The sequence below is a fragment of the Rhipicephalus sanguineus genome, chromosome 10, assembly GCF_013339695.2.
Source record: "Rhipicephalus sanguineus isolate Rsan-2018 chromosome 10, BIME_Rsan_1.4, whole genome shotgun sequence".
In the NCBI taxonomy this organism is placed as follows: Eukaryota; Metazoa; Arthropoda; class Arachnida; order Ixodida; family Ixodidae; genus Rhipicephalus; species Rhipicephalus sanguineus.
The window spans coordinates 125,573,997-125,601,965 of NC_051185.1; the positions used below are offsets into that span (position 1 = coordinate 125,573,997).

Genomic DNA, 27,969 nt, shown 5'->3' on the forward strand with positions numbered 1-27,969 from the left:
CGGCCGCCGTCATCGTGAAAAACCTGTGTGGCAACAACTGAGTATGGGGCAGACGCTGCGCCCCTTCCAATGTGATTAGGGGAGCTGCCCCCCCCCCCCCCCAAGTCCCCCTCGTGCGCATGCCTATGGCCGCAAGGTTGCACTGAAGAACAACCTTGTCTGCGCTCCCTATAACACATTCTTAACGTGCAGCTTACAAGTAACTTGATGAAATTACTGTCGAGTTTATCAGCAGTAAGCAGGTTCTTGTCGTCCATAAGAAAATAATCACTAGCAAAAAATGACACTAAACCGCGGCTGTGATTGGATATTCCGGGTCATTTATAAATAATGAGAATTTCGACGGCCCCGCTACGGTCTCGTTGAAGGCGCTGAAAGGAACATTCTTAAATGTATATGCTACTGCTATTTTAAATAAAATCGTGCTATATCATCCCTTGTAACCTGCCGTTACAACTGCCGTACGACTAAATCGCCGATGTGGCGTCGTGAGAACATCTGGAAAGTGCGAGCTATTAGATATTTCTACGCAGTACCTCATTACACGTTACATGCAATGAGCACAAATTAGTCAAGACCAATTTTTTTATTTTACTGAAATAAAAGTCATTCACACCACAGTTTATAGAACTGAAGATGTTTACAGAAACTGAAGATGTTTGTGGCATGTGTGTTTACCACGGTACGACCAGTTTCAAACCAAGAGAGCGCGAAACTGAGGCAAAGTGCAACTATATGTCGTGTTCCTGCATACAACGTTCGCCGGCTTGTCGTTCTGCCCGTCCTCGTAAAGTGCGCGTTGTTTTTTGCCTTGTTGTGATCAACTAACTAGTTCTAGATGTGCTATTCTTTCTCTTAGGTCATTATTCAAGGGCGGGGAGGCTTTCATTAAGAAGCGTTCACTGTACACACTGACTTGCTGCAGGGTGACCCTCTTGGTGTTGGTGACGCACAATGTGGAGAACATGGGCAGCACCTCATGCATCTCCACTCCTATTAGTTCTTGGAAAGCCAGTGCCTACCACGATCCTACTAAACCTGCTCTGGTATGTAGTTTGTTTATTTTGCAGTAGCGCTTCCAGAGAAAAACCAGATAGGTAGGTATCAAGTACTTGAGATATTCTCACCATGGGAAAAACACTTCGTACTCGGTTTATGAGTCTCTGTAACGGAGGGCGGGGGCGTGAGGGGGGGGGGGGGTAGTGTTTGATAAATACGCCACAATCAGCTCCGGGCAACGATAGTTTCAAATATTATCAGGATACAGGTACAAGATATGAGATGATCAGAGTTTTTGTTAAAGATATTAAATTCTAGCAGATGAATTGCATCTGATCGATATTCGCGCTTTTTTATGTTAATGTAGCCTGAGCTTTTCCAAAATGCTTCATTGGAAAACAAGAACAACCCTCATTGACAGCATAGTAATCCAACTCCAAGAACGCTGCGAGGTTATAGTATACTATCCTTTCGATCTAATCTCCCTATTTTCGAATTTCATGCAACTATTGCACGTAAGCGGATTATCATAAAGTAATGTATTCAGCAACAGATGTTGTACCTGATAGTACAGCACTGCACAGCCGGAAGTGCGAGCCCGTGGGATGGGCAGAGATCCGGCCGGCTAAGAAACTGCTTACGTCAGCATAGGCCCGGTTCAGTAATAGGCGCTTCGGGCTAGGGTAGGGGTCTGTCCGGAGAACAGCCACAAATAGCCCCGGCCAAAATATCGGCAACACCGCGTATTCGTAGACAATGAAGGAGTAGTTGAATAGCGCCTGCTAAATTCTACGCATAGGTAAAAACAGTCATTCAGAATAAACTAAGCTGCGGCCAAATAAGCCAGAGCTGTTACAGTGCGGCCTAAACAGTTTGGTCTACCAGAATACTCCGTTGTGTTGGTTCACACTTTCACGAAGGTTGTAGTGCGAGGTAGCAATTACTGCAAGATCAATATTACAATACTTGTTCAGTTTTTACGTCCCAAAACCACCATAATGTTATGAGGCACGCCGTAGTGGAGGGCTTCGAAATTTTTGACGATCTGTTGTTTTTTAACGTGCACCTAAATCGAAGTGCAGAAAGTGCACAATATAAATCTCAGTACGCGACCCAAATCTCGTGTCATCCGATAGTCATCTCAATCTCGTGCCCATTCCTCCGCAATGCACTGAAAAAGTCGGCTGGTGCGAGCATATTTCCCGGGGTGTCGCCTGGTTGCGCTAGCAGAGGACATGCTCATCGAGATTTGAAAAGGAAAAGGACACATCAAAACCACTCAGATGGACAAATCGATGCTGGCTGTCACTCCGTATGTGCATCGAGTGTCCCACCGATTAAAAAAGCATGGTTGATCCCTCCGTCATAGGAATCGGAATAACACGAACGTAAAGCGTGCCCTTACAGAAGTAATTGAATGTTTACTGTGCATTAATATAAGAGAGTTCGCACAATGTATATTGATGTCTGGCAGCTATAGTACTGTTTAACGTGGATGCACCCATTTTGATGCTTGGTGGTACATTTCCATGCCGACGACTAACGTCCATGTTAAATGATTAAACAAACCCCTGTGGCAGCTGTAGTAGTTAACGGTGAAAGTGTGATCAGAGAACGTTGTGATAGACAGAAGAGCGTTGCATATTGGACGCAGAACTTGGTCGCCATCCTGCGGCATGTTAAAATGTGATTGAACACGACGGCCGCACTAGAGGGAAACGCTAAGCGCGTCGTGCCGCCCTGGTAGCCCAGCCGCAATTTTTCTCGGGGCGAGCGCGTAGGCGGGGAACGCGGTGTCACAGCCAGGTGAAGCAGGCGCGCGTCGCAGAGCTATTTTTAGTTTGATTAGGGTGATGCTATGAGCGAGGCCGACTCTTTTACGACGCTTGCGTTAAGGTCGCCACCTCGCGGTACGTGAAGGCAGTGACAAAATTGCACTTCTATTGAAAACGCGCCGAATACGACGAACGTGTAAAGCGTTGCAGGTACTAATCGCGGAAGCCACAGTAACGATGAATTACTCTGCTTTGCCGCTCCCAGAGGGCAACACCAACCCGCCGACGAGTGGTAGATATAAAAGGCGCGTTTGTAAAGCCTCTGGTGTATGTGACCGTGGCGCAGTGGATAGCGCGCCCAGCATCTGTTGTTGCGGACCGAGCGGTCGTGGGTTCGATGCCCGTTGACGAAAGTATTTTTCTTTGCGATTTGATTCTGTACATTTTTTCGACGTCATTTCCGTGACGGAAATACGTCACTGAAGTCTTGGTGGACCCCGACATAAGACACCTTCGTGTTAAAAAGGCGGTACGCAGGGCGGGAGTTTCATTTGTCATCTAGGCCCCAGGAAAGCTCTACTCCTTATGCAGGAAGGTCGACCGAGATTAACCTCCGACATGCGAGAAGAATCACCAGATGCCCGTTATCAGCTGCATCGTAACTTATTTTTAGCGCACACTGACACACGGACACAGAAAAGAAGGGTACACCACAACCGCTGCTATCAACTGAAGGTTTTATTCAGAAAAGAAACATTTTATATATCAAAGTAGTCACCCTCTCCCATGCACACCGTCGTAATTTCAAATCCATGTTATCGTGCCGTATCTCATGTGTTCATTATCCGCTTTAGCAGTGACACTTCTTTTTCGAAAATTGTCACTGACGGGTGGCTGATACAGGATGATTGCCTAATGTTGGTCGCTGCATAAATATTCGCCTAAGGGAGCACCAGTCATCTTTAAAGGGCAGGCCGCTAACTCATTTGAACACAGGGTACCCCTCAGGGAGCTGTGTTATCACTGCTCCTGTTCAACATTGCTATGATGCGCCTCCCAAATGAATTGGCCCGGGTGGAAGGCATTCAACACGCAGTATATGCCGATGACATTACAATCTGGACCACCGAAGGGAGCATTGGCGAAATGCAGGAACGCCTTCAGCGGGCCGCATCCATAGTCGAGGCGTATGCCAACGATTGTGGACTCCAGTGTGCTCCAACCAAATCAGAGCTTCTGCATGTTAGAGCGAAACCAAGAGATAAATCAGCCATACACGTCTCTCTGTCCGGGGTTCCCATCAGAGAGGTGGAGGAGCTTCGGATTCTGGGCCTGTTCATTCACCACAGACTCAGACCGGACTCCACTATTGCGAAACTTCGGAGAGTAGGCGAACAGGTAGGGCGCATGATCCACCGCGTTTCCAACAAGCGGGGCGGTCTGCGGGGCAGGGACGCGCTTCGGCTCGCCCATGCCTTCGTGACTAGCCGGATACTCTATGCCGTCCCATACCTTCGCACTAACAAGCACGAAGACGAAAGAATAGATGCCATCATCCGTAAGGCGACTAAGCGAGCTCTGGATCTCCCTGTGGCCACCTCCAACGCCAAACTCAGAGCGTTAGGTGTGCTCAACTCCTACCAGGAGTTGCGGGAGGCCCACCTTGTGAATCAATATACGCGGCTCATGCAGACGGCCCCCGGGCGCCGCCTGCTAAACCGATTACAGATCCAACACGTTTGCCCTGCAGAGGAGGCGGAGCGTATTCCGGAACTGTGGCGCCATATGCTCTCGGTCTCTCCGCTCCCCAGTAACATGGATATGCACACGCACGAAAGCAGACGACAAGCGCGGGCTCGGACGCTTGAAAGACAACACGGCTCCCGACCTTGTGTATTCTACGTGGACATAGCAGGGCCTTCGCCCAAGGGATTTTACACGGCCTCTGTAATTCACCAGGAAAAACACGTCAATGGGCTCTCCTTCCGAGCACAAAATTCAGAGCGAGCTGAGGAAGTAGCGATAGCGCTTGCTGCCGCGGATCCCAATTCGAAAGTAATCATCACGGACTCCCGTAAAGCATGTGCTCACTACTTGGCAGGAGAGATATCCCCCTTAGCCGGCCAAATTCTAAAACGGGCTGCCATTGATCCGACCCCAAAACGAATTATATGGGCTCCAGGCCATCAGGGCTTACGAGGTAATGATGACGCGGCCGCCCGAGCGCTTACCCACCGGGCTCCTCACCCTGGCTCTTATGACTCGGAGGCCAATACGCCGCTGCTGCGGTTCAAAGAAATTCTCGCGTATTATCGCGACACTCACCGCCTTTTCCCGGCTCCTGCAAAGGGGCTGAGTAAGGCGGATGAGCGAACTCTAAGGCGCCTGCAGACAGGTACTCTACTCTGTCCTGCAATATTAAAACACTATGATCCGAACACGGATGGGCGGTGCCCACACTGTGGGGAGACCTGTGATATCTTCCACATGGTGTGCGCATGTACTAAAAATCCCCACCTGCCCCCTTCCCCTACCCCTTCACGAGAGGCATGGGAGACTGCCCTCCTCAACTGCTCCTCACTGGAGTCGCAACGGGCTCTGGTGCGACGGGCGCGAGACGGGGCCTCGTCATGCGGTGTCCCGGACTAGGGACGCCGACCATGTAGCGGGGTCATGCTTTGGCCCCCAAACTCTCTTTCTTTTTTCTTTTATAATAAATGTTTTTCATCATCATCATCATTTGGCCTTACACTGTGCAAAGTGTGGATGCGAGGCGCGCTTCTCAAATACAATAATTTTGTTTAAGCACCATGATCGCACCGCACGAGAGATCGTGGAGGCATTTCACATCAACATTAGGCAATCATCCTGTATCAGCCACCCGTCAGTGACAATTTTCGAAAAAGAAGTGTCACTGCTAAAGCGGATAATGAACACATGAGAGACGGTACGATGACATGGATTTGAAATTACGACGGTGCGCATGGGCAGAGGGTGACTACTTTGATATATAACATGTTCCTTTTCTGAATAAAACCTTCAGTTGATAGTAGCGCTTGTGGTGTACCCTTCTTTTCTGTCTCCGTGTGTCAGTGTGCGCTAAAAATAAGTTACGATGCACTAATACCAACTAGCTCGTCTTTCAATATTACTTCGTTACCAGCTGCATCAAGGCTGTCGTATATGACATCCCTCCGAGCTGTGGCCGCTCCTACGTAGGGCAAAGTGGAGGCGGCCTTAATGATCGCCTCAGGGAGCACGCCAACAACATGAAGCAAACACGTGGCAGCAACTTGGCGCTACATTGCAGGTCATGCAATTGCACACCGAGATTTAACCAAGTCACCGTCATCGAAAAGCATTCGAACCAGCGCACGCGAGAGATCATGAGCGCACGCGCGGACCACCGCACGCGCGAAGCATTCACAATTATCAAGCGGGGCCTTCATGCGTTTGTTCACCATCCATCCAGTTATTTGAAAAGGAAATCGCATATCTGCAAGATTAACACCCTCAAAAGCCTGTAACCCCTTGTCAGTCAATCAGTCGGTCAATGAAGTTTATTTATAAATTGTCCTGAGGAGCCGATTCCATCAAGAGGGATGGTCGGCTGCGGGCCGCACCAACGTGGGGACAGGAAGGGCGAGCCCCTCCGCCAAATTTCGTTCCTTTTATCATCTTTATCATGTGTCTTCTCTTTCTCTGACTATATAAATTGCGTTAGCGCAATAAAACCCTGTTGGAAGTCAACGCCTGTGTTGTGTGATCTATTCTGGGTGTTCAGTTTCTGCACTGTTTGAAAATCTATCTATAGATACCAACAAGCCCGCTTAACCACTATTTCGATGAACAAGAAGAGCGCCATTGTGTATATCCTTTTTTTAGGAGCGGTGCTCCTTATAGCATCACCTTGTCGGTCGTCGATCCATCCGGCGTGCCCCGCCGTCGCGTCTCCCGTATCATTCAATAGATGGCGCTGTCCCATAGAGATGCATGCAAACTGCAGTTGGGTGACGATATAATAGATGGCGCTGTCCCATAGAGATAAAAAAATAAAAATAAAGTAAAAAATAAAACAAAAAAGAAAAATAAAAAATAAAAATTTATACAGAGATCAAAAATTAAAAAAAGGAAAAACGAAAAATAATCAAAGCCGCGTATCGCTTTGTTTACTACTGGGCGAAACCACTGAACATTTCACGGTGTAACCATGATTGCTTCAGGAGCTTCGCCCAAGCTCTTCATCATTCACCCGTGGATATCCCTTTCAGCCACGAATTATGATGCACTGTCTGCAAATGCATCAAATTTGCATGGCACGATTTCAATGCACTCAGTATTATATTCCAAGAAATAAAATGAAGGAATGTGTTGTTTTGCGTGAGCTACAGTAAAAATGTTAATTAGTGTGAAATTAAATATATAATTATTCTGCAATCAGTCAGCTTCAATCCTTGCATAAAAGGAATCAACTATTAGGCCCAAAATGCATGCACAGTTTGTTTTTTGGTTGTATGTATTTCGAGCGAAGAAAAAATATGCTCTTGACGTTGGTCCTGGAACGTCGCACGTCGAACAATCGTCGAACATGGTAGTCTCTCTAGCAAAGTGATCATCTACAGCAATAAGCAGCATAATGTTGTTAAATAAGCGCTAGTTGTCCACTCAGGAAGCCTGCGCGAATGTGCACACTAAGTTTCAGGCCATTTGAAGAAACACGCGGTGCGTGATGCGACTCCGGAGTTGATGTGTACAAATGTACACATCGTGACTGAAAGGGATATGCTGCAATTTTTTCTTCCTGCGGCCACAGTGCGACGTCGACTCAAACGTCATGCCCTTGGCGACCATGTCTCTAGGTTCGCTGAGAGCGATAATAGTAGTATATTTTTGTGCAACAGTACGTTTCCTTACATACCAGCGTTTCTAATTAAAAAAATATTTTAGAAGGCAGCACAATAGAAAGTTACGCCAGTTGGCTTTATTCTAGACGTTGTCTTTGGCGCGCCTTGTTACGTCGTGCTTTGAGATTACCACATTTTTCAGTTTGTTTTTGAGTTAATGCTTTAAAGGCTTCCACTTATAAACACCTCTGTTGACTTGTGCTTGAAATACAATTGAAGACTTCTTGAAGCAATAGAGTGGCAACAACTACCAATTTGTTCAAGGTATACTCAATGAGACTTTTCCTGAGCATATCACAAGATAGTGTGACTGGCTAAATAATGTTGACTTGCATAAATACTGAGTGTTTATATATGCATGAGCGGGTGTAATTATTCGTGAAAGGTAGCGAGACCGTTATGTGTGATGAAACCGTGTGAAGGGAGCGCATTACACCACCAATGACCGCGCATTGCAAATGCTCACTGCACACAGCGGTCTTCCACGCGTACATTTGCACCGTGATTTGTGCACCCTGCCTCTCCTAACTCAACGAACGACCCGCCATAGAACACTTCAGATGAAATCTTGAAGAAATGAGAAATCCTTGATTGCTGCGAAAGGACAAGACCACTTGCCGAAACGCTGGCTCCAGCGGCAACCCGTGTTCAAGGATTTTCTTGACAGGTGCGGCATGTTTACACCGCTGCCGTGACGTCATCATCCATGGCTGGCCACCGGACATGGCTGCGGGGCACCGCTTTCATTTTCGCCATTCCTGTATGTCCTTCATGTATCAGTCGCAGCACGTCGACCTGCATAGACGCGGGCGCTACCACCCTGCTTCCTAGCAGAATGCAATCACTCTGCACACTCATTTCATAAAGGCGAGTGGCGTACTCTTTCCATGGAGCTTCTAGAGAACTCTCCTACCAGCCCAAAGCGCTTCGCGAAGACGTGACAGCAGCGGGTCTTTGCACGTAGCGGCAGCAATAGCTTGCGCTGACAACACTCTGTGGTAGCACACTTGAAGCATAAAAATCTCCGGCGGGTTCTCAATTTGAATATCAGCTGTTGGAAGCGGAAGTCGGCTCAGTGCATCGACGTGCGGACAGTGACCACCAGGTCTGTACTTCAACACGTAATCATAGCCCGACAGGAAGAGCGGAGTAGTGGAGTAGTAGAGGTGTGCAAGACTCTGGAATCGGCTTATTTGCCGCGAGAAGCCCCAAAAGTGTCTTGTGATCGGTTGGTATCTCGAATCGCCGTCCCCAAGGGACTGCTTCAAACGTGTTACTTCGAACAACCGCTAAGGCCTCCTTATCGAACTGGCTCTAGTTTCGCTCAGCTATGGCCAAGCTTCTGGACGCGAAAGCGATTGGCCTCTCTTCCCCGACGCTTCCCACTGGGCTAGAACTGCGCCGACACCATATGGCGACGCATCTGTGACATGCACTGTAGTTTTCTTCGGGGTCAAAGTGCGCCAGTGCCCTCGCAGATGCCAAGAGCTGCGTTCTTTCGCCGAGGGCTTCCTCTTGAAGTGGTGCCCAGACCCACGGTGTACCTGGTACCAATAGACCATTCAATGGATTGAGTGCCGCCGACAAGCGAGGGATGAACTTCCGGTAGAAGTTGATCAACCCCATAAAGCCTTGCAGAGTTTTCACGTCTTGTGGCCTTGATGTCGAAAGGGTGGCTTCAACGTTCCTCGGGCTGGGATGCAAGCCTTCGGCGGTGATGACGTGTCCTAAGTACTCAACGTGGTCTTTCATAAATTCGCACTTTGCTAGCTTCAGGCGCAAGCCGGCATCTTCTAGGCGCTTGAGAACTTGCCTTACGTTCATCCAATGGTACTGGTCAGTGTTTCCTGTCACCAGAATATCGTCAAAATAGACAACGACGTGCGGAAGGTTGCTCAGCAAGTTTTCCATTTCCCGCTGGAACAACGCGGGCGCCGAAACGACGCCGAACGGAAGCCTTGTAAACTTACACAAGGCTTTCACTGTATTGATAGTAACTAGCTCCTGCGACTGCGCATCTAGCTTTAAGTGCTGGTAGGCATGCTTCAAATCAAGTTTTCTAAACTTCTTTCCGCCACACACTTCTTTCCTCTATTTGTATACTTCTTTGTAAATTTCGTTGTAAACTTCTTTCCGCCGTTTGGCGAACAGCTCTTCCATTCTGGGAATCGGGTAGCTTTCAGTGACCGTGAGTGGGTTGATAGCGACTTTAAAATCACAACACACGCGTAGTCGATCATCTTGCTTCACCACTGGAACTACTGGCGCGGTCCACTTGGACGTCTTTACAGGGCGTATGATGCCTTCGCCCTATAACCGCTGCAACTCTCTGACATACCTGTCAACAAGCGCGAACGGCACTGGTCTCGCCTTGAAGAATTTTGGCCTTGCTCCTTGTTGCGTTATCCTGGCCAGGACTCCCTTCATCCTACCAAGGTTGTCTGAAAAGTAAGGGTGTGCGAATAGCGATATTTCATCTCGAATCGAATTCGAATCAAATAGTGCCGAATAGGGGCCAAAAATATCGAATATTGAATTGAATATCGAATACAAATGATTTTATTGAAAACTCAAAGAAAGAACAACAGTAGTGTTATGCTTTATCGTCATGAGTGCTCCTGGCCCAAAAATTTTCGGGAGCGCGTTCACAGCAGCGTTTTAACTGCGCGCCGGAACGATGGAAGTTTCTGAACGAGTGGTGCGGCGTGGCAGTGGCGACTGCAGAGCGTGAACAAAATTTCACATGTGAAGCCAATCGGAGAGGGTTTCGCGGGCCAAAGTCGGGACGTTTTGTGGCGCTTGCGGCATACGCGACCGAACTACGCAAGAAGTCCGTGCCTTCGTTTCGGAAGCTAAGTTGTGAAGGGCTTGAAAGCTTTCTCGTGGGTTTTTTCACGTGCGAAAATGACATATTCTTCTTCAAAATAAACATGCACTTGCTTTGAACCAGCATATCGGTGAAAGTTTTAACGAAAGACGTACTGTAACGACGTTAGCGTTGGCTTTGCCCGCCTCACCCGAACCAAGTTGCACCTTTGGTCTTTGTCACGTTTTAGATATTCGTCATGTCGAATTATTCGAAACATCGAATACTAGCTATTCGAAAGTCGAATCGAGTTACTCGATTAGGTAATATTCGATTCGAATTCGCAACTCGAATATTCGCACATCTCTACTGAAAAGACGTCGCTGAATTGTGCTGAATTGTGCTGATTGTGCTGAATTGTGCCTTCAGCGATGCTGATTCTCTCCACGCCTAACAAGCTTCAAGATGGTGATACCGAAGGCTTCCATCCAGTCCCTTCCGAAAAGTGTCGGGCTGCTCCGCTTACAACTAATAACGGCACTGTTGCCTCCCGCGTGCCCAATTTTACTGTGGCCGACATTTTTCCCAATGGCTCTCCTGGGAAAAGGGCGTTAATTTTCGCAGTACTTATTATCGAAACACTGGCCCCAGTGTCTAGTTCTATTACTAGCGGCACGTTATTGACACGATCTTCAATTTTCATGGGTTCCGGTCCGGTAGCACGAGGAGACCACACGGTGTATTCCTCACCTTGTCCCGGCTCTGTTTCGGGAAGGTCATTCATGTTGCGCGCGGAGCGGGAGCCCGTCCCATTCCCTCCGTTAGACGCAGCTGTCTCGCAAACCCTTGCGAGGTGGCCCTGCTGACCGCACTTGAAGCAGGTGGTGTGTCGGCAGCGCGTCGTCTGGTGTTCGCTACTGCACCGGGCGAACTTAAGCATCTCCCTTGTTGGCTGCTCTACAAAGTTTGCGACTGTACCATATCCGTAGGAACGGACGGGGCGCCTAGCATGTGCGAGTCTCTTCTTGTGGTTTCGATCGCCATGACAACATTTTTCGCCCTTTCCAGGCTGAGTTGTTAGCTAGCGCTGAGTTGTTAGCTAGCGCTGTGTCGCGGCTTGCCCTGTTGTCTGTGTGATTTTTGCGCTACTGTTCCGAGTCATGCAATACCAACTAGCCCACCAGTCTGTCCTTTTAGATTCAAAGTTCACAGTGGCTGCTCGCGCGACAGCCCCCCCCCCCCCAGCTCGCGTCTTTTTATGGTCGTTAAAGACGGGTGGGGCGTTTCCTGTCTGCTTCTGCGGCAGGCCTCCCGAGTGGCGTGATGTTATCGCATGCACCCTCCGAGTTACGGAAATGAGCCGGCTCGTTTGATCTCTGATTCGGCCGCGTTCGTCGGCCCCGCTCGCGCGCTCTTACCCGCGGTAGAACATACAATGTGCGGGGGCATCTTATGAATTTGAACTTTATACCGGAAGGACATGACGGCAACGGCGACGGCAGAAATCCGTCGAGACTGTCCATATAATTGCTATCGCAATAATAAATAGTTGTTACGTTTCAAGGCGAAAGCCTTATATTCCTCACTAAACGCAAAATTTGACATATTTGAAGTTTATGGCGCGAATAAGACACGGACGAAGATAAGGGACACACACACGGAGCGCTCCGTGTGTGTGTCCCTTATCGTCGTCCGTGTCTTATCCGCGCCTTAAACTTCAAATATGTTAAACCTACAAGCCCAGTCTGCCATTCTTACAAAATTTGACCGTTGGCGTCCCGCGTCGTCGACGGCGTCTGCATCCTGCGTCGTCAGCTACGACTGGTGCAAAAAATCATCAAGTTACTACGTCACCATATGACGTCATCTTGACGGCACAGATCACAAAAATTTGTGACTTCATCACGACATCACAAATTCTGGCGTGACATCATGTGACGTAACGCCACATAGTGCCGTTGAAGCGCGCTCCTTTGGGCGGCGAACAACACCGGAGAGCGCGCGACCTCAACAGAAGAAAATTAAGACGGCGCTTCAAATTGCCACGTGAAGCCACAGCTCGTGTTCCCTGCTGGCCTCGATTCTGGTTCAGCCGTCTCGTTCCTTCTCTCCAGCGGCATAAGCCTACTACGTCATCGCATCACTGCTTGGTCAAAAGTGGGCTGATCACGGAGGCAGTGCAAAACCAAGGCAGTGCAAAACCAAGATCCTGGACGCAGTGCGAAACCAGGTTATGTGCACAAAGTTTTCAGAGGGGGGCAGGGCAGGATAAATACATCTAGGGAGCCTATATGACCAGCCGTGAGGGTGAAGAAGGGGAGTGTATAGCTAGCGTAGCCGTGTATAGTACACTATAGCAAGGGGGTGGAAAAGAGAAGTGACAGTTTCGACGAGAGATGTGAGGGTGAAGTGGAGAGGAGGGTATACCTAGTATAGCCGTGTATAGTATAGTGCAGTATAGTATAGCAAGAGGTTGGAAAAAGGAGGTGAGGGTTATGACGAAGGAAAGGAGAAGAGGAGGGTATAGCATACCCATATGTAGTACAGTGCACCGAGAAGTGGGAAAGGGAAGTGAGCGTGAAGAGGAGGTAAAGAAGAAAGGGAAGGGTAGAGCATTGAATGGCCGTGTGTAGCACAGTATAGCAAGGGGGAAGAACAGGCAAGTGAGGGTGAGGGAGAGGGAGAGGAGAAAGGGGGGTAGGGCATAGCATAGCCGCGTACAGTATAGCAAAACGGTGGAAAGCAGAATTGAGAGCGAGGGTGAGAAGGAGGGGTGGAAAGGGCGCCACTGCATCACCAATGAGGGTTTACTTTCCTGCTTTCGCGCCATAAACTCCTTGCAGGATGCGCGTTTCAAACGCCTGCGCGCACTGGCCCGTGATCGCGAGCGTCGCTGTAGGGCAGGCGAATCACTGCTTCGCACTTCCGACAGCTAGCACAATGAGTGCAACTGTATACAATTTTCTTCAGTGGATTGCACTGATCCCACCGCCGCGAAGCTTTCTGCATCTCACGTACTGTTGCATTTCCTCCGGGGTCGGCCTACCGTTGACCAAGCGACGATGCTATGTGATGACGTCATCATGTGGCGCCATGCTTTGTGGTGGCATAGTGACTTCACGATGACGTGACAAATAACGTCATCATGATGCCATCTATGACCAGGTGAATTCTTGCACAGTTCGTGTCGATGCCGACGCCGATGATGATGACTTTCCAGGTTTCATAAGACATCTAAAGCTTTCGCCTCAGTAAAAGATAATCAGCATGGGAGACATTGTGCCTTGTGCTTCAGCGCAGAAATTTGGGCTAGTCGGTGGGTGTAGAACTTGTGCTTCTTAGCAAGCGCAACAGAACAAACACAGAAGAGCAGACACTAGCGCCCGTCGTGTTTGTGTGTCTCTTTCTTCTGTTTGTCTGGCGCGCTTGCTAATATGTGTTTCAGATTCGTGGTGAATTAAAAGAGTAGGGCGACAGGATGCACTGTTACGCAAGAAGCGCGTATTACTCCCTGCAGGAGCACATGCTCAAGTTCTTGGAGTTTGTCCTCAAAGAGGAGAAGGAGCTCGAGGTGGCGCTCTCCTCGACGCTCGTGTTCATGGGCTACACCATGAAAAAAGCGGCGACCAAACCGGTGAATTTTGGAGGGTCTTGCTTAGGAAACCACCCTCAGCCGTTCTACGGTTACTGCCTCACGAAGTTGCCTGACGTGGAGGAGCATGCTGACAGCATGACAGCGGTGGCCTTAGATGGAACTGTGCTGTTCAGTTTCGAGACGGCAGATAGCGTCACTAAAAAGGTGAGCACGTGGCACAATATGACTTAATTGCTCAATTGTCGCGCGCATAATAGATTGCATGATAAGCAGAAAATAATTACTGAACATTTATTTAACATTTGGGCAATATTTGGGCAATATTAGTAATTGGGAAATATTTGCACAAATTTTAATGTCCGCACTTCTCTGAGTCTATCGCAGAAAAAAAATTGGCACACTGATCGTAAACTTATTTCGTTACTACTGAGGTACAGCCACCTACGAAACACCTGGCAACATAGAAAGGGTCGAGTTACCTATTTAAAAACATTAAGGTCTTTCATGGTCAGTAAAGGCAGTATTTACAAGCTTTACTAGCTGCTGGCTAATGGAAAGATGCAGCCAAGGTAGGAAAAGGTCTGTTAGTCAAGTAAATAGACGCGTTGCCTAACTATTTACTTTTCCTTAAGAGTAAAGGATTAGTGCAAGTGCCACCGCAATTATTTTTTACTTCAACACGACTTATGAGATATCAATCTTTCTCCCTCGATGGAGACTGCGTACTTTTTTTGCATTCATTTAGTTCCATCTAAAAAAATGTGAAACTGCCTGATTTTGCAGTTCCCAGGCATCTCACAAGCAGCAGATTAACAAAATAAAGTTCTAAAATGTGACTGCAGTGTCTTCCACATAACCAATGTAAAAAGAAAAATAGTGAGCTCCTTTTACCAGCGACCTCCAAACTGTACCTGCCAGCGACCTTCTAGAAGGGCTCTTGATATACAAAAGGACGTCTCTCGAATGCTGCCTTTCTTTTTCGCACGTTATTGCTTGTCGAATCTACTGCGAACTTCGGTCAAATTGAAGTACGACGGAAAGGCGAGCTATTGGCACAAATGCGTGATTGAAAATTCAAGCGCGACAGGGACAAGGAAGGGAACGACACCAGCGCTTAGCAAGGGAGACAGCTTACGCATTTGGATCGTGAGCAGTGTGGCTGTGAAGCGCGCTTTTCTGATACGGTTCTTCTGTTCAAACCCCCCCGATCGTACCAGGCGGAAACTTGTTGAAGCATTTGATATTCAAATAAGCGGGTCAACATGTATTAGTCAGTTAGGAAAAGATGCGCTGTGATATACGCTAGAGCTGTGCACGGGCCGTATTTCCGAGCCCGAGCCCAGCCCGGGCCCGCTGACTTTGTCGAAGGCCCGCCCGAGCCCGACGGCAAAGGGCTGCGAGCCCGCCCGGCCTGGCCCGACGTACGAAAACACAATCCCGGGCCCGGCCCGGCCCGGCCCGGCCCGGCTTTTTGAAGGTTCGCTGCGAAAACAAAACATCGTTTTTCGGTAATTTGGCATTTTATTGAGCATATCAAAGGTGATCAAACGACACACGACGAAAAGTCTCTGTTACACAGATTACAAATTGTCGTGCAAAAACAGCAAGCAGTCCAACGATTTAGGCTTCAAGTAAGTGCAGTGCTTTTGCCCGTGCAAGCTTCAGCTTCCACGAAGGCGATCTACGTCGGATCGCTCGTCGCTGTCGCGTGCATTTTCACTCATAAGGGATTTGGCCTTAAATCTAACGCGAACAGTCGCGTGGCGCCGTCACTAGCTCAGGTTGTGTTACTTCTCTGTTTGCCGGAGTGCAACAGAGGTAGTGCTTTACATGCTCCCCTTTTGTTTAAAGTAGCGAATGGAAAGGAAAAGCGGCAAAGGGCCGTCGCGGAAAAGGCGCTGTATGCGTGCTGGAAAACAATTCCCGCTCATTCTCTATATTTCGGGCTTGAGTCGGGCTTTGCGCCGGGCCCGAGCCTTGCCCGATAAAACTCCAACTAGCCCGAGCCCGGCCCGGGCCCGAGGTGAAAATACGTCGGCCCGCCCGAGCCCGCGTCGGGCTCGGGCTTTCGGGTTACCCAGAGCCCGTGCACATCTCTAATATACGCCTCTGTCAGCACCTAGGAAAGGTGCGCGCGTGCGGCGGGTACACGTGCCTTGGTTGGGCTTTTGTTCGTTCTGGTTTAATAACCTTTTCAGGAGTACAGTGGGCTAGCTGTTACTAGTTTATTATGTTACAGCGCGACATGAACGCGGAAAAAAGCTAAGGCACACGGACGACAGAACACAGCGCTGACTATCAACTGCGTGCAAGTTTGGCCTTCCCTATATAAACGCGTTTCTTGAATAAAAAGTTTCATTTGATAGTTAGCGCTGTGTCCTGTCGTGTGTGTGCCTTGGCCTCTTTCCTCGTTCTTGTCGCGCTGTAAAGTTATAAACTTCTCAGTTGGTGGGAGGCGCTGGTTTCGTTTCCTTTCTTGTCCCTGGCCCCGTTTACGCTTGAATTTTTAATGGTGCATAAGGTCCAATTTGTTATATCATTCACTGAATGTAGGCACACTTTTGCCACCTATTGCGCATGGTAAACTTTTCACATTCTCTTAACAAGGCTGCGTGTCATCTCTCCGAACACTGTTCACTCCTATCCCATTTACTCCTGAAAGACGAAGGACTGGTAGCGATAGCGAAGTATTACATGACAAAGTAAATTTCGCACTTTTCTTTCGGCCACTTCTACTTGCAGCAAGTTTACGCTTACTCAATAGCTTCACAGGTTTGGCAGCCGAGACATACACCGGCGAGAAACCTCAAAGACGCACAATGGGTGTTGCACAGCAGTCTAGCCAGAAATGTTCATCGGGGCGGGGGTTCAACCATACCTTATGTGTGTTCGTGCGTGCGTTTGTTTTATGTGTGCGTGTCTATACACACATGCAAAACTGAAAGGGGGGTGGGTGGTTTGAACAACACAAGCCCACCCCGGCTACGCCACTGGTGTTCCAGGACAGTATATTGCTGAAGCCGGCGGCGGTGTCAAGCGTTGCAAGATGTAGTGGAACGGCATTTTTATCATGAAGACTAACCTCGGTGACGGCAAAGTGAAAAGTCTTGGACAATGGCAAAATTGCTAGATCGGATGTAGGTGCCCTCGTGGACCGTCTGCTTAGGCTTCTAATGAAGAAGCATTGGTGCTTCACACGGTGGTGAAAACTCAACATCATAGCATGCGCGTTTCATCACGGCATTATGCAGCTAGTAAAGTTTCACTCGACGATGCGTCACACGGCACTGCAGAGATTCAGAAACTCATTAACGTACAGATGTGTTGCGCGCGGGAAATGGGAGCGGCGAGAGGCATCACGTCATCGCGGTTTGCCGCGTAGCGTGACAGTCCAGAAATCGGTGTGGTCGCCTTCAGCTGTCAACGGCGCAGTTTGACTGCTATAGCTTCCAATTCCACACGCTTCCACCGGTATCTGTATGCAAAATGGTGGGCTTCGAAAAAGCTTCCACAGCATGTTACACTCGGTCGAACACTTGAAGGCTGCTTGACACTTGGTATAGCATTAATTTATAGTTATATAGGGACTGGGCTTCTTGCGGTTCATAACGAGCCGCAGTGGGAGGAAAACGCATTAAGTTACCCTGACGCTCTCACTCGATTGCACTGCTTGCCCTTTTCCCGTCTGACGCCTTCCGCACCTCACTTGGCATCGCACCCTATCCGGGAAACGGCCCGCCTTTGACCAATTGGCGATGTCAACTGATGATGTCGCATGAATACGTGACCTCATTATGGCCAGAACGGATTTTCTGGGGGTTCATACTTCCAGTAAAACGCGCCAGAGAACACAAAGAACCAGACGAAGCGAAACGACGCGCACACAGCGCCCTGTGTACGGGTCGTTTCTCTTCGTGTGGTCCCTTGTGTCCTGTGGTGCTTTTTAGTGTAAGTTGTAATAGCGACACAACATGGCGTCATTAGTGACGTTTATCACGTGGGTTTTTGTACTACTTTATTCGGCTAGTGTATTTCGCTCCAGACGCCGCGCAACGAGACACTTAAGGAAATTTTGTGACCATGTCAATCGCAGGAGAGGAACCAGGGCACAGGTTCTTCTAGAGACAATGCTTAGGCTGCTCTGTGGGGTGGTTCACGCCATATCACAGAACAGCCTACGCATTGTCCTTAGGCGTCAAGCATACTCCTATGAACACGATGTTTTTCAGCGGCACTTCTAACCAAGTCTCGCGCTGCTCTTCACCTCGTCATTGTCTCCATCTCTACCTGCACTGAAATAAGCATGAAAGAGCAGCCGTTAGCCACACATCGTTCAGCATCGCCCTTGCACCGCTCTTGCGCTTCGACCTGCCTAACTTCCCGTTCACTTTTGTCTAGAAGGATAAGCGATGCAGTTTGTGGAGAAAAGAAAACTGCATCGACAAACAGGACTGCAATTCCTGCTGCATGGTCTTCCGTTGTGCTTTATGCGATTGACTAAGGCGTTCGCGTCAATGCTTTCGTGGCAACCCGCGAGGCATTTTTTTTGTTTATCTGTGTTCCGGTATGAAGAAGGTAACGACTCCTCACGACGGAGGAGCGCTGGCTGAATCTCGAGGGAGCATTATTCGATATTATGCTCTCTGTACTGCCTGTTTAGTAATCGGTGATATCATCTACCGTATATCGTTTACTGTACTGTGTCCACGCTCTCACCGACTCATTTTGGGAAGGGACTTGGTCTCTTCTACTTCAACGGACATCAGTCGTGGCCAAGTTGTCACACGCCTTGCAGAGACCGATTACATGTTTAGCAAAGAGATCTAGGGGGCATTTCTCCTCATCCCCGCGGGAGATACCGAAATACCCCAGGCCGACGACGACTTGTTATCCTTTCGTCCAACGACATCGACCACGGAGATGTTTGGCGGGCCCTTCTTGCCATTGCCTTCGTAAAGACGAAAGTTTAACATGAGGTGTGGATCGACTTATTTCATGCAGCGAAGCTCTCTTATTATGTCCAGTGCCGTCATCGTCGTAGTATTATTTAAAATGACGATGATGATGACTTCTCTTAAAAAATACCTCCAAAGCAACTCACACTTTCAATAATTAGATTAATTAAAGCCTTTCACTAATCTTAATAAACCAAGGCAAGGCCCCTTGACGCATAAGGGGGTCATAACAGGGAGCGCCCACTTTGCAGGAGTCCGGATGCTGCGGGTGAAAATGAAGTGACGCGAGGCGTTCGCTGAAACGCCATTGCCCGAGCCCTCAGGTCACGTGATCTCGCTTTGCCCAATCGAGTGTAAGCTCGCGTACTTCAAGTCTAGTGGCGGATTTACGACACCACGTGATCTCGCTAGACAACCACATACGAGTGATGAAAAATCATCTCGCGATGACGTCATCGTAACATCACTGATCTCCAGTATTCGTGAAGTCACTATGACGACATCATATGACGTCGTCGTTTCGTCAAAGGTCGGCCGATCACGCAGGCAATGCAAATACCAGGTGTGGTGCACAAAGCTTACAACGCCTCGGATCCTGGAGGCTGTGCAAAACCAATTTCATCTTCGGCTAGCGGCACTGGTGGCGTTTTCTGCGCTCTCGTGCGGTGCAATAAGTTCGTCTGGGCACCACACGTGTGGTGCCGCACGTCCGTCTGGGCCGGCCACGACACGAATGTACGCCACTGTGCCACCATGCATATTGACGGTGGAGCGCGGTACAATCCCGTCGTTCAGCGCGTGCTGTCAGACGATGCCGCGACATCCCATCAGTGCAGGCGTAATTTACAGCTGACACTGCGTCAGTACACGGCTTGACTGGATAGAAAACGTGCGTGAACTGTACATAGTCCGGCAGTGCTCGCCCAAGGCTACTTTTGCTGCGGGATTTCACCGGACAGCGAAGGCGATGCGCAAATTACCACGACCTTCGTCGAATTCATGCAAAACTCATGGAAGCGCCTGGAAAACAGACGAGCTCACACTGGACGCACAGCGTCTCGCAAGTGTTTCTAATCGTCTGGTTTTCCCTCGTTTGCGCTCCTATTCCCAGTGCAAATCGGCAGTTGCAAATTGTCGTCTGCTGAATTTCGACTGCTGTGTGCCTCTTGCAGACGCGCTGCCGTCGCAGATTCGAGTTTCGTGGCTCGCACTTTCGTGTGGCCTGTAGCGGAGCCTGAAACTCGTGCAGTGTTTGACTTAATTTCCATTCCACCGCCACGGTGCCAGTGGGACTCAGCCGCAGATGCCACAAGTTAGGTGCTTAAAGCTTTGGGAGGTGTAGATGGGGAGGGGGTGCAGGAAAGATACATTGACTGAGAAGAAAAATTTGGAGATGCATTTGCCTTGGGGTCGTCTTGGGACTCTGTGAGTTTCATTTACTGATTTCTCTATAGCGGCGACTGTCTTGTGTGAGAGGCAGAAGGACGGACAGCTTCCTCGTTGAGTCGGCATATAAGTGCTTGTGCATTGAAAAACTTAGTACCATTCCACTGTGTGCAGTTGGGTGACCAGTGGAGCCAACGGGTTCAGAACTGATGTAAGAGTGGTCTAAGGGATGCGTAAGCGCAGAGTTTCCTGGTAGGCAGCGGCGTTCCCCAGAACTCTGTTTTCAGATGGCGTCGGCATTTTTGTAGCGTCCGTCAGCATCTTGAGCAGCCCACTAAAAGGCGTACAGAGAAATGCATGGTTGGTACGAGATTTCCTCAAAGGAGCAATTTACCTGATGGGCACAATTTTCCATTTCGGTTTTATAATCGTCTTGCCAAAGGGTTTTATGCCAACACCACGAAATTCGAAGAGGCATTCATAGAAAACATTGTCTTTCTTTACATTGGTATTGCATCGTTGATACGACGCATTCATATCGTTGAAATCTAAGTGGCCATTCGAGTATCACCGCAGCATAGTAAGCGGAGTGATCACGCACAAAAATAGTTCATGCACATAGCCAAGCAGTTTCTACAAGTCATGCAGCATTACCCAGCAGCTACACTAATCCAACTGGGTGATTTAATAAGGCTCTTCAGCAGTTCCAAAAGGCTGTGGAGTCAGTCATAGGTCTTGGCATCTCTAGCTGTAGCGTCGCACCAGGCCGATGGCAGCACCGACAAAGTTGTACGCATATTCTTTACCACACACGGAACAAGTTCTTCGAGTTTGTGACAGATGAACAGGCATAAATACCTGGCGATCGTAGGCCAGCATCTTCGACGGCTGGCCCGCAGGTCGCGGGATCGAATCCCGGCCGCGACGGCCGCATTTTCGATGGACGCAAAAATGCTTGAGGCCCGTGTACTTAGGTTTAGATGCACGTTAAGAACACCAGATGGTCGAAATTTCCGGAGCCCTCCACGACGCCGCCTCTCATTATCAAAATCGTGGTTTTGGGACGTTAAATCCCAGGTATTATTAAGCCAGCACCTGCATATACTTATTAAGGCGAACGTAAAAACTGACCGTCCACAGCGTCAACACTAACGATGCAAAAAACTCAATCAGAGATGACAGCGTGATGACGTCACTATTCTCTAATTATTCAAATAAAACGGAACTTTGGGCGAGTGAGTGACTATCCATCTTTAAACCACAGCGCGACATGCGCCGAGCCCGGCTGCTTTCGACATTGCCATCAAACCAGAGTAACTCTAGGTACATTTCTGTCGTTTAATGTGACGTCATAATGATGTCACGTCCCATGATGACGTGTTCTCACGAAATCATCGCATGGTCAAACCCCGGAGCCAGCGCAAAACTAGCTGAAGTGCAGAAAGCTTAAGCAGTGCTACGAGTCGGCTTGTCGCAATGCAGAAAGCTTTCTGAGTGAGGGAAAGGATAAACAACTCGAGTGAGAAGAACATGGCTTTCGCCTTCGAGTCGTCGTAGGCGACTGCATAGGAGACTCGTAGAGTATGCGCTCGGGCTGTCGGCGTCTCCTGTCATCGTAGCCCGTCACGCTGTCTCCTGTCGTCGCCCGTCAGGGTAATGCGGTAAAGCCAGTGGCAAATAAGAGGGCGCGTTCGCTCAGGAAAAGCTCGCGAGAGACAACGCCACATGCGTTTCTACGAGTGGCAATAAGACGACGCGATGGCTCAGGAAACGCTCTGTTTCTGCGATGGGCGCTCTCTGCGACGCTGTTTGTAGCAATGAGAGGACAGCGTCCTCTCATTGCTACAAACAGCGATGAGAGGACGCTACAGAATTGCTACAACAGCAATGAGAGGACAGCGTCATCTCATTGCTGTTGGCGTGTCCCTACGGGAAACAGCGCTGCTTCGCACCTCCCCAGGTTTCAAGTTAGTGGAGCTGTTTTAATTGCTCATTTCATCAGTTATTTATTATTTCATTGTTTTTTAACGCTATGAAAGCCGTAGCTCTTCTTGCGGGTATAGGAAAAAACATGGTTGATCCCTCCGTTATAGGAATCGGAATAACACGAAAGTACAGCGTGCCCTTACAGAAGTAACAGAATGTTTACTGTACATTGATATAAGATAGTTTGCACAATGCACCTTTTAACGTGTATGTACCCACTTTGATGATTAGTGGCACATCTCCATCCCGACGACTAACGTCCATGCTAAATGATTAAACAATCCCTTGTGGTAGCTGTAGTAGTTAACGGTGAAAGCGTAATCAGAGAACGAGGTGTCTTAGCCAGAAGAGCGCCGCATATTGAACGCAGAACTTGGTCGTCATCCCGCGGCATGTAAAATATGATTGAACACCACGGCCGGACTAGAGGGAAACGCAAACAGTAGTGTGCCTCGATGTGTGCGCCCAAAACGCGCAACAAAACGCGCATCAAGGCACCCTAGCAAACAGCGTCATGCCGCCTCGGTATCCCGGCCGCGATTTTTCTCGCGGCGAGCGCGTGAGCGGTGTTATGCCAGGGCTCCCAACCCAAACTTCATTGCTTCGACAAGGCATTCAAGCTGGTAAACGTCTGGCGCAACCAGCGTCAACACCAGCTGATGCAACGAGGCGGGAGCCTTACGCAATCCCCGGCAACTCCGGCGCTGCGTCTGACGCAACCGAAGGAAATCTCTCCCGCAACGTGCGGCAAGCCCTCTCATCCGCGGATCCGGTTCGAGCCAGCGACCAACGGCGGTTCCTGATTGGAGGCTTCGAGCTCCTGGCTGATGCAACGATCGCCCAGGGCTATAAAAGAACCAAGCTGCGCGGAGAGAGAGAGAGAAAGAACGAAGAAATCCCGGGTCGTCGTCGCATCGCTGTGCGAGCCCAATAAGCTGTCGGCCCCAGCGCCGAATATGTAAAGCCCCTGTATATATGTATATAAATTTGCCTTAACTCACCGTCGCCTTGATCGCTCCGTCTATCAGCTCTGCGCAGAAGCAGTCGCAAGCTGAGACACCTGTTACCCAACAGCGGGGAACGCGGTGTTACAGCCAGGTGAGGCAGGCGCGCGTCGCAGAGCTAATTTTGGTTTGGATTAGCGTGATGACATGAGCGAAGCCGACGCTTTTACGACGCTAGGGCTAAGGTTGCCACCTCGCGGTGTGTTAATTCATTGACAAAATTGAACATTAATAAAAACGCGCCGAATGGGACGCACGTGTAGCGCGTTGCAGGTGCTAATCGCGGAGGCCACAGTAATGACGAATTTCCTTACTTTACCGCTCCCAGAGGGCAACACCACCCCACCGACCGGGAGAGTGGTAGATATAAAAGGCGCAATTGTAAAGTCTCTAGAGTCTGTGACCGTGGCGCAGTGGCTAGGGTGTCGGGCATCTGTTGTTGCGGACCGAGCGGTCTTGGGTTCGATGCCCGTTGACGGAAATATTTCTTTGCCATCTGATCGTGTATATTTTTTCGACGCCATTTTCGCGACGGAAATACGTCACTGAAGTCTTGGTGGACCCCGGCATAAAACACTTTCCTGTTAAAATAAAACTCACAGGGTCGCCTAAGACTAGTCGAATCAACAGCCGGCCGGTGTGGCTCTTAAACATGCATATTCTGACGCGAAAGCAGCAACGATTAAACGAACGCGCAGGTTGCGCGCCTAGATTAGAGTGTACCAGAACAGGGGAGTGCTCGGAACGAGCTTCGAAAAGTGAAGCCCAAGCAGGGTCAATCCGCTTGTGGCTCTGCGATCGGTAGTCTGCAATGTGCCGTCGTATAAGAGTTTCGCACGGCTCCGCAAAAGTGGTGCTGGGGTAGAGTGCCCGCTTCCCACTAAAAAGGCCCGGGTTTGAATCGCAGCAGTAGATGGTGGGTTTTTATTCTTTGTGTCACCTTTTCTAGCTGTATTGGTTTTCCTTTGTTTCTTAAAGCTAGCTTCCGTTGCTGCGTATTGCTACAAAAAGTAACGCAAAATGTGAAGCAAAATAGAAGAAATTTGACTGTGAGCGTAATTATTTGCAGCGCCCCCGCCCGGAATTCAGCAAGAATGTAAAGTATGGCCTTCGACATTTTTGCGAATACGAGACTCGAAACGATATTTTGTCGCCATACTTTTTGTCGCAATACGTAGCAACAGAATTAAGAAACAAAGGAAAACCAATACAGCTACAAAAGGTGACACTAAGAATAAAAACCCACCATCTACAGCTGCGATTTGAACCCGGGCCTTTTAAGTGGGAAGCGGGCATTCTACCCCTGCACCACTTTGGCGGAGCCGCGCGCAACTCATAAACGACGACACATTGCAGACAACCGATCGCCGCGCCACAAGCGAATTGACCCTGTTTGGGCTTCACTTTGTGTACATTGGTGCTGCGGCCGTTCCGAGCACTTCCCTGCACCTAGATCCACGAAGCGCGCGGGTAATCACGGGGCTTTTTGTACGACACGACGGCTCTTCGCTCAAGGTCAGGTTTTCATAAGGCACATAAGCTGACTAACGTAGACTGCTGAGGCAGTTGATTCCTGATGTTTGGAACATGGAACCAGAGGAAGGAACGCAACCAGTGGAAGAAACCACACGGACGGACACTGGTCTCAACGGTTCTTTCCTTGAAGCCCGCTCTAGATAAACCGTGTCTTTCTTTTTGCAACCGACACATGCGCAGATCGCATACCAGCTCCTCACACTCTTTCCGCACATGAGCACATAATATCCTATCACTCTAACATGTGTACCGGCCCTTGTTGGGCACTAAGAAACGCCATTTATTTTTTCACTCACGCATTCGTCTCCTTGTTTCCTTATCAGGAAAGCTCCCAGCAGGTTTCGCTTGTGCTTTCTCGTACCTCTCCTTGCAAAGGTCATAGCTTTGAAATCAGGGGTGCAAGCGCACTGCCGAACGTGTAACGCCAAGTTGCTGCCTGTGCCATCGTTGAGGCATACTCGAATATTATATCATTAATACACCACGCTGACTGCCCATTGTAAAACCTTCCGCAGGATAATGAAGCTGAATGAAAAGCACCTGTATATAGAAGGCGTTATTGGAGCGCACCAGTACGATGTCTATGACATCCTAGCGTAGCGTGTTCTAACCAGTGTTGGTAGTAACGCGTTACAAGTAACGGTGTTACCGATAACGCGTTACTATTTTAAGTAACTTAGTAACGTACTCGTTACAATTTGGGAGCTGTGACGGGTAACGTACTTAGGTTAACATTTTTCGGTAACGTGAGTTGTCGCGTTGCTCGTTACTTTTTATTCTAATTATCCCGGGAGTTTTACACAAACTTCTACGTCTCGTGGGAGCCACTGTCCCAGAGCACGCCTCGCCGTTATTTTATCGCAGCGGCGGACTGCATGCTGTCGGCTGACCAGGAATTGACAAAGCGATCTCGCGCGAGGTCCTTCGTTGCACGGGGTAAATTGCAATGGGGAGCGAATTGCCAAAATTTTTTAAATGGATCTCCTGGTTTCCACTACCTCGCTGTTGAGGTTCAAGTTGTCGTGAATTGTTGATGAAACGAAGCAAAGTGCTGTTCTCGAAACCGTCAAAAGCGAGCTGCCGAGATTTGATTGAATTACGGACATTATGACTCGTGGTATAGTTACCAGCCTGAGTTCCTGCCCAAGGGAGAATGACTTCTTCGGAAATGCCTTCTGGACATCATCACCAACTGATGATGCGCAACTGCCTCGGTACCTTTGGTGCCGCATGACATGGCACTGTGCGGGCCCAAGTAAAGCTTTCCGCGCGTTCACCCCCTCTTACTGAATCAATATAAGAATACCATCTAGCGCGTCCTTCGAGGGTCTATTTAGCGTACGTGCGGACGTATTCACTAAGGACTCACGCAAGCTGTCCGATAACTGCTTTGAAATGCAGATGTTGCTCACGTTCAGCAAATTGTAGTTACATTTGAAAATTGTTCGTGCAGTACTGTAGTACTGTTTGTAAACTTCGTTTTCACAATTAGCTTTCCTTCGTCCCATCTGCAACTGCGACTACGTTCATGTCTAATAATTCCTGAGCGAGCGAGGCTGAGCTTGCACACTTTAACGTACACACTCGCAATTTGTTACGGCAATTATGCAGATTAAAGTGACATAGAATTGTTTACTTGCGCAAATACTTTTTTTTGGAATTACGCCTTTTAAGCATCTCCTCAGTGGTACAAACTTTGGCATTTTATTTTATTAGTAGAAACACGTCGTCATAATTACTGCAAGTTTGCCGAGAGTTCAAAGAGGATTTCTTTTCGGAGAGCGTTGATGATGAAATCGACCATTTTTTGTTCAATTTGCTGTTGAGAAAAATAGCTTCACCATGTGGCAGAGAGTTACAAGCCATCACGTGTAACTGTACAGGCAATTCTGTGTCACTGTGCTATTGCAAAGGTGCGGCATATTTGTGTAAAGTATTCTCTCTCACTCAGTATTTCAGGAAAAATAATTGTTTGGGTGAGACTTCTTATGTGAAATATAAATAGGAGTTTTATAAAATTGTTACTTTGCGTTCCTGCAGCCAAGATGCACTAAATAAAATTTCTGAGCATGGAGCAACCGCAGACGTAACGTCCGTTACTTTTTTTCGGTGACGGTAACGGTAATGCGTTATCGTTTTTTTTGGGTAACGCAGGGCGTTAACGCGTTCCTTTTTCTTTGCGTAACGACTAACTTATTTAGTTACTTCTTTTTTTCGGTAGCGCATACAACACTCGTTCTAACCGAATTATTTGGACATATAAGTGACGCGGCTGATTTCTTTCAGATGCGCCGATTCGTACTGGACCTCGATGACAAGGTTTACAGGCGCGTTGGATGGGCCTTCTTCGACCTCGCTTACGAAATCTACAACACAACTTTCTGCGCCGCTGGCAGTGCCATCACTAGCAACTATCCGCGGCTGTATGCCGCCAAGGCTGTCCTTGACGAGAATCGCAACCGAAAGTTTAGGAGATAGAATAAAAATGCAATAGCAGGCATTCTTAGATCGCCTGCCCCTAATATTACGTAAATGAAAATTTGCAAGTCGTCTCATTCATTCGGTTCCATTAAACCTCAATGTTGTTGGGTTTTTTTCTCGTTACGACGTTTCCTGTGCAACATACTTGATGTTCGCCGTAATGGATGGATGGGTGGATGGATGCTATGAGCGTCCCCTTTATAACGGGGCGGTGACAAGTGTGCCATCTGGCGCGACAAAAAAATCTTTCCTTTTTTCTTTTTTTTTTATGTTGGCCTAATGTCTTTCCTTCGATAAAATTTATCTTACTACTGGGAAAAAAGACGTAAATTCCTATCCCAGTTCTCTGCCCTTTACGGCAGAGTGTCCTTACTTTTTCCCAATATTTATTTTTGCCCTTTCTAATTTTCTGCCACCAATATTCTACCGTCTCTTACTTATTTCAATCGCGGGTGTGTTCAGCTTTCCATTGTCGTCCCTAAAACCCAAGGCTTCTTGTAGGCTCGTGCCCAAATGTACACCTGGGTGGATGTCTCCACATT

The 27,969-nt window shown here is 48.6% G+C and overlaps 1 protein-coding gene across 1 annotated transcript; it reads left to right on the forward strand.

Moving 5' to 3' along the window:
* Positions 1–931: 931 nt before the first annotated feature.
* LOC119406726 (uncharacterized) lies at positions 932–27,469 on the forward strand. Its single transcript, XM_037673458.2, has 3 exons — positions 932–1,046; positions 14,002–14,283; positions 27,233–27,469. The coding sequence occupies exons 1-3, from the start codon at positions 966–968 to the stop codon at positions 27,422–27,424; spliced, it is 555 nt and encodes a 184-aa protein (XP_037529386.2). The 5' UTR covers positions 932–965; the 3' UTR covers positions 27,425–27,469.
* The last annotated feature ends 500 nt before the right edge of the window (positions 27,470–27,969 follow it).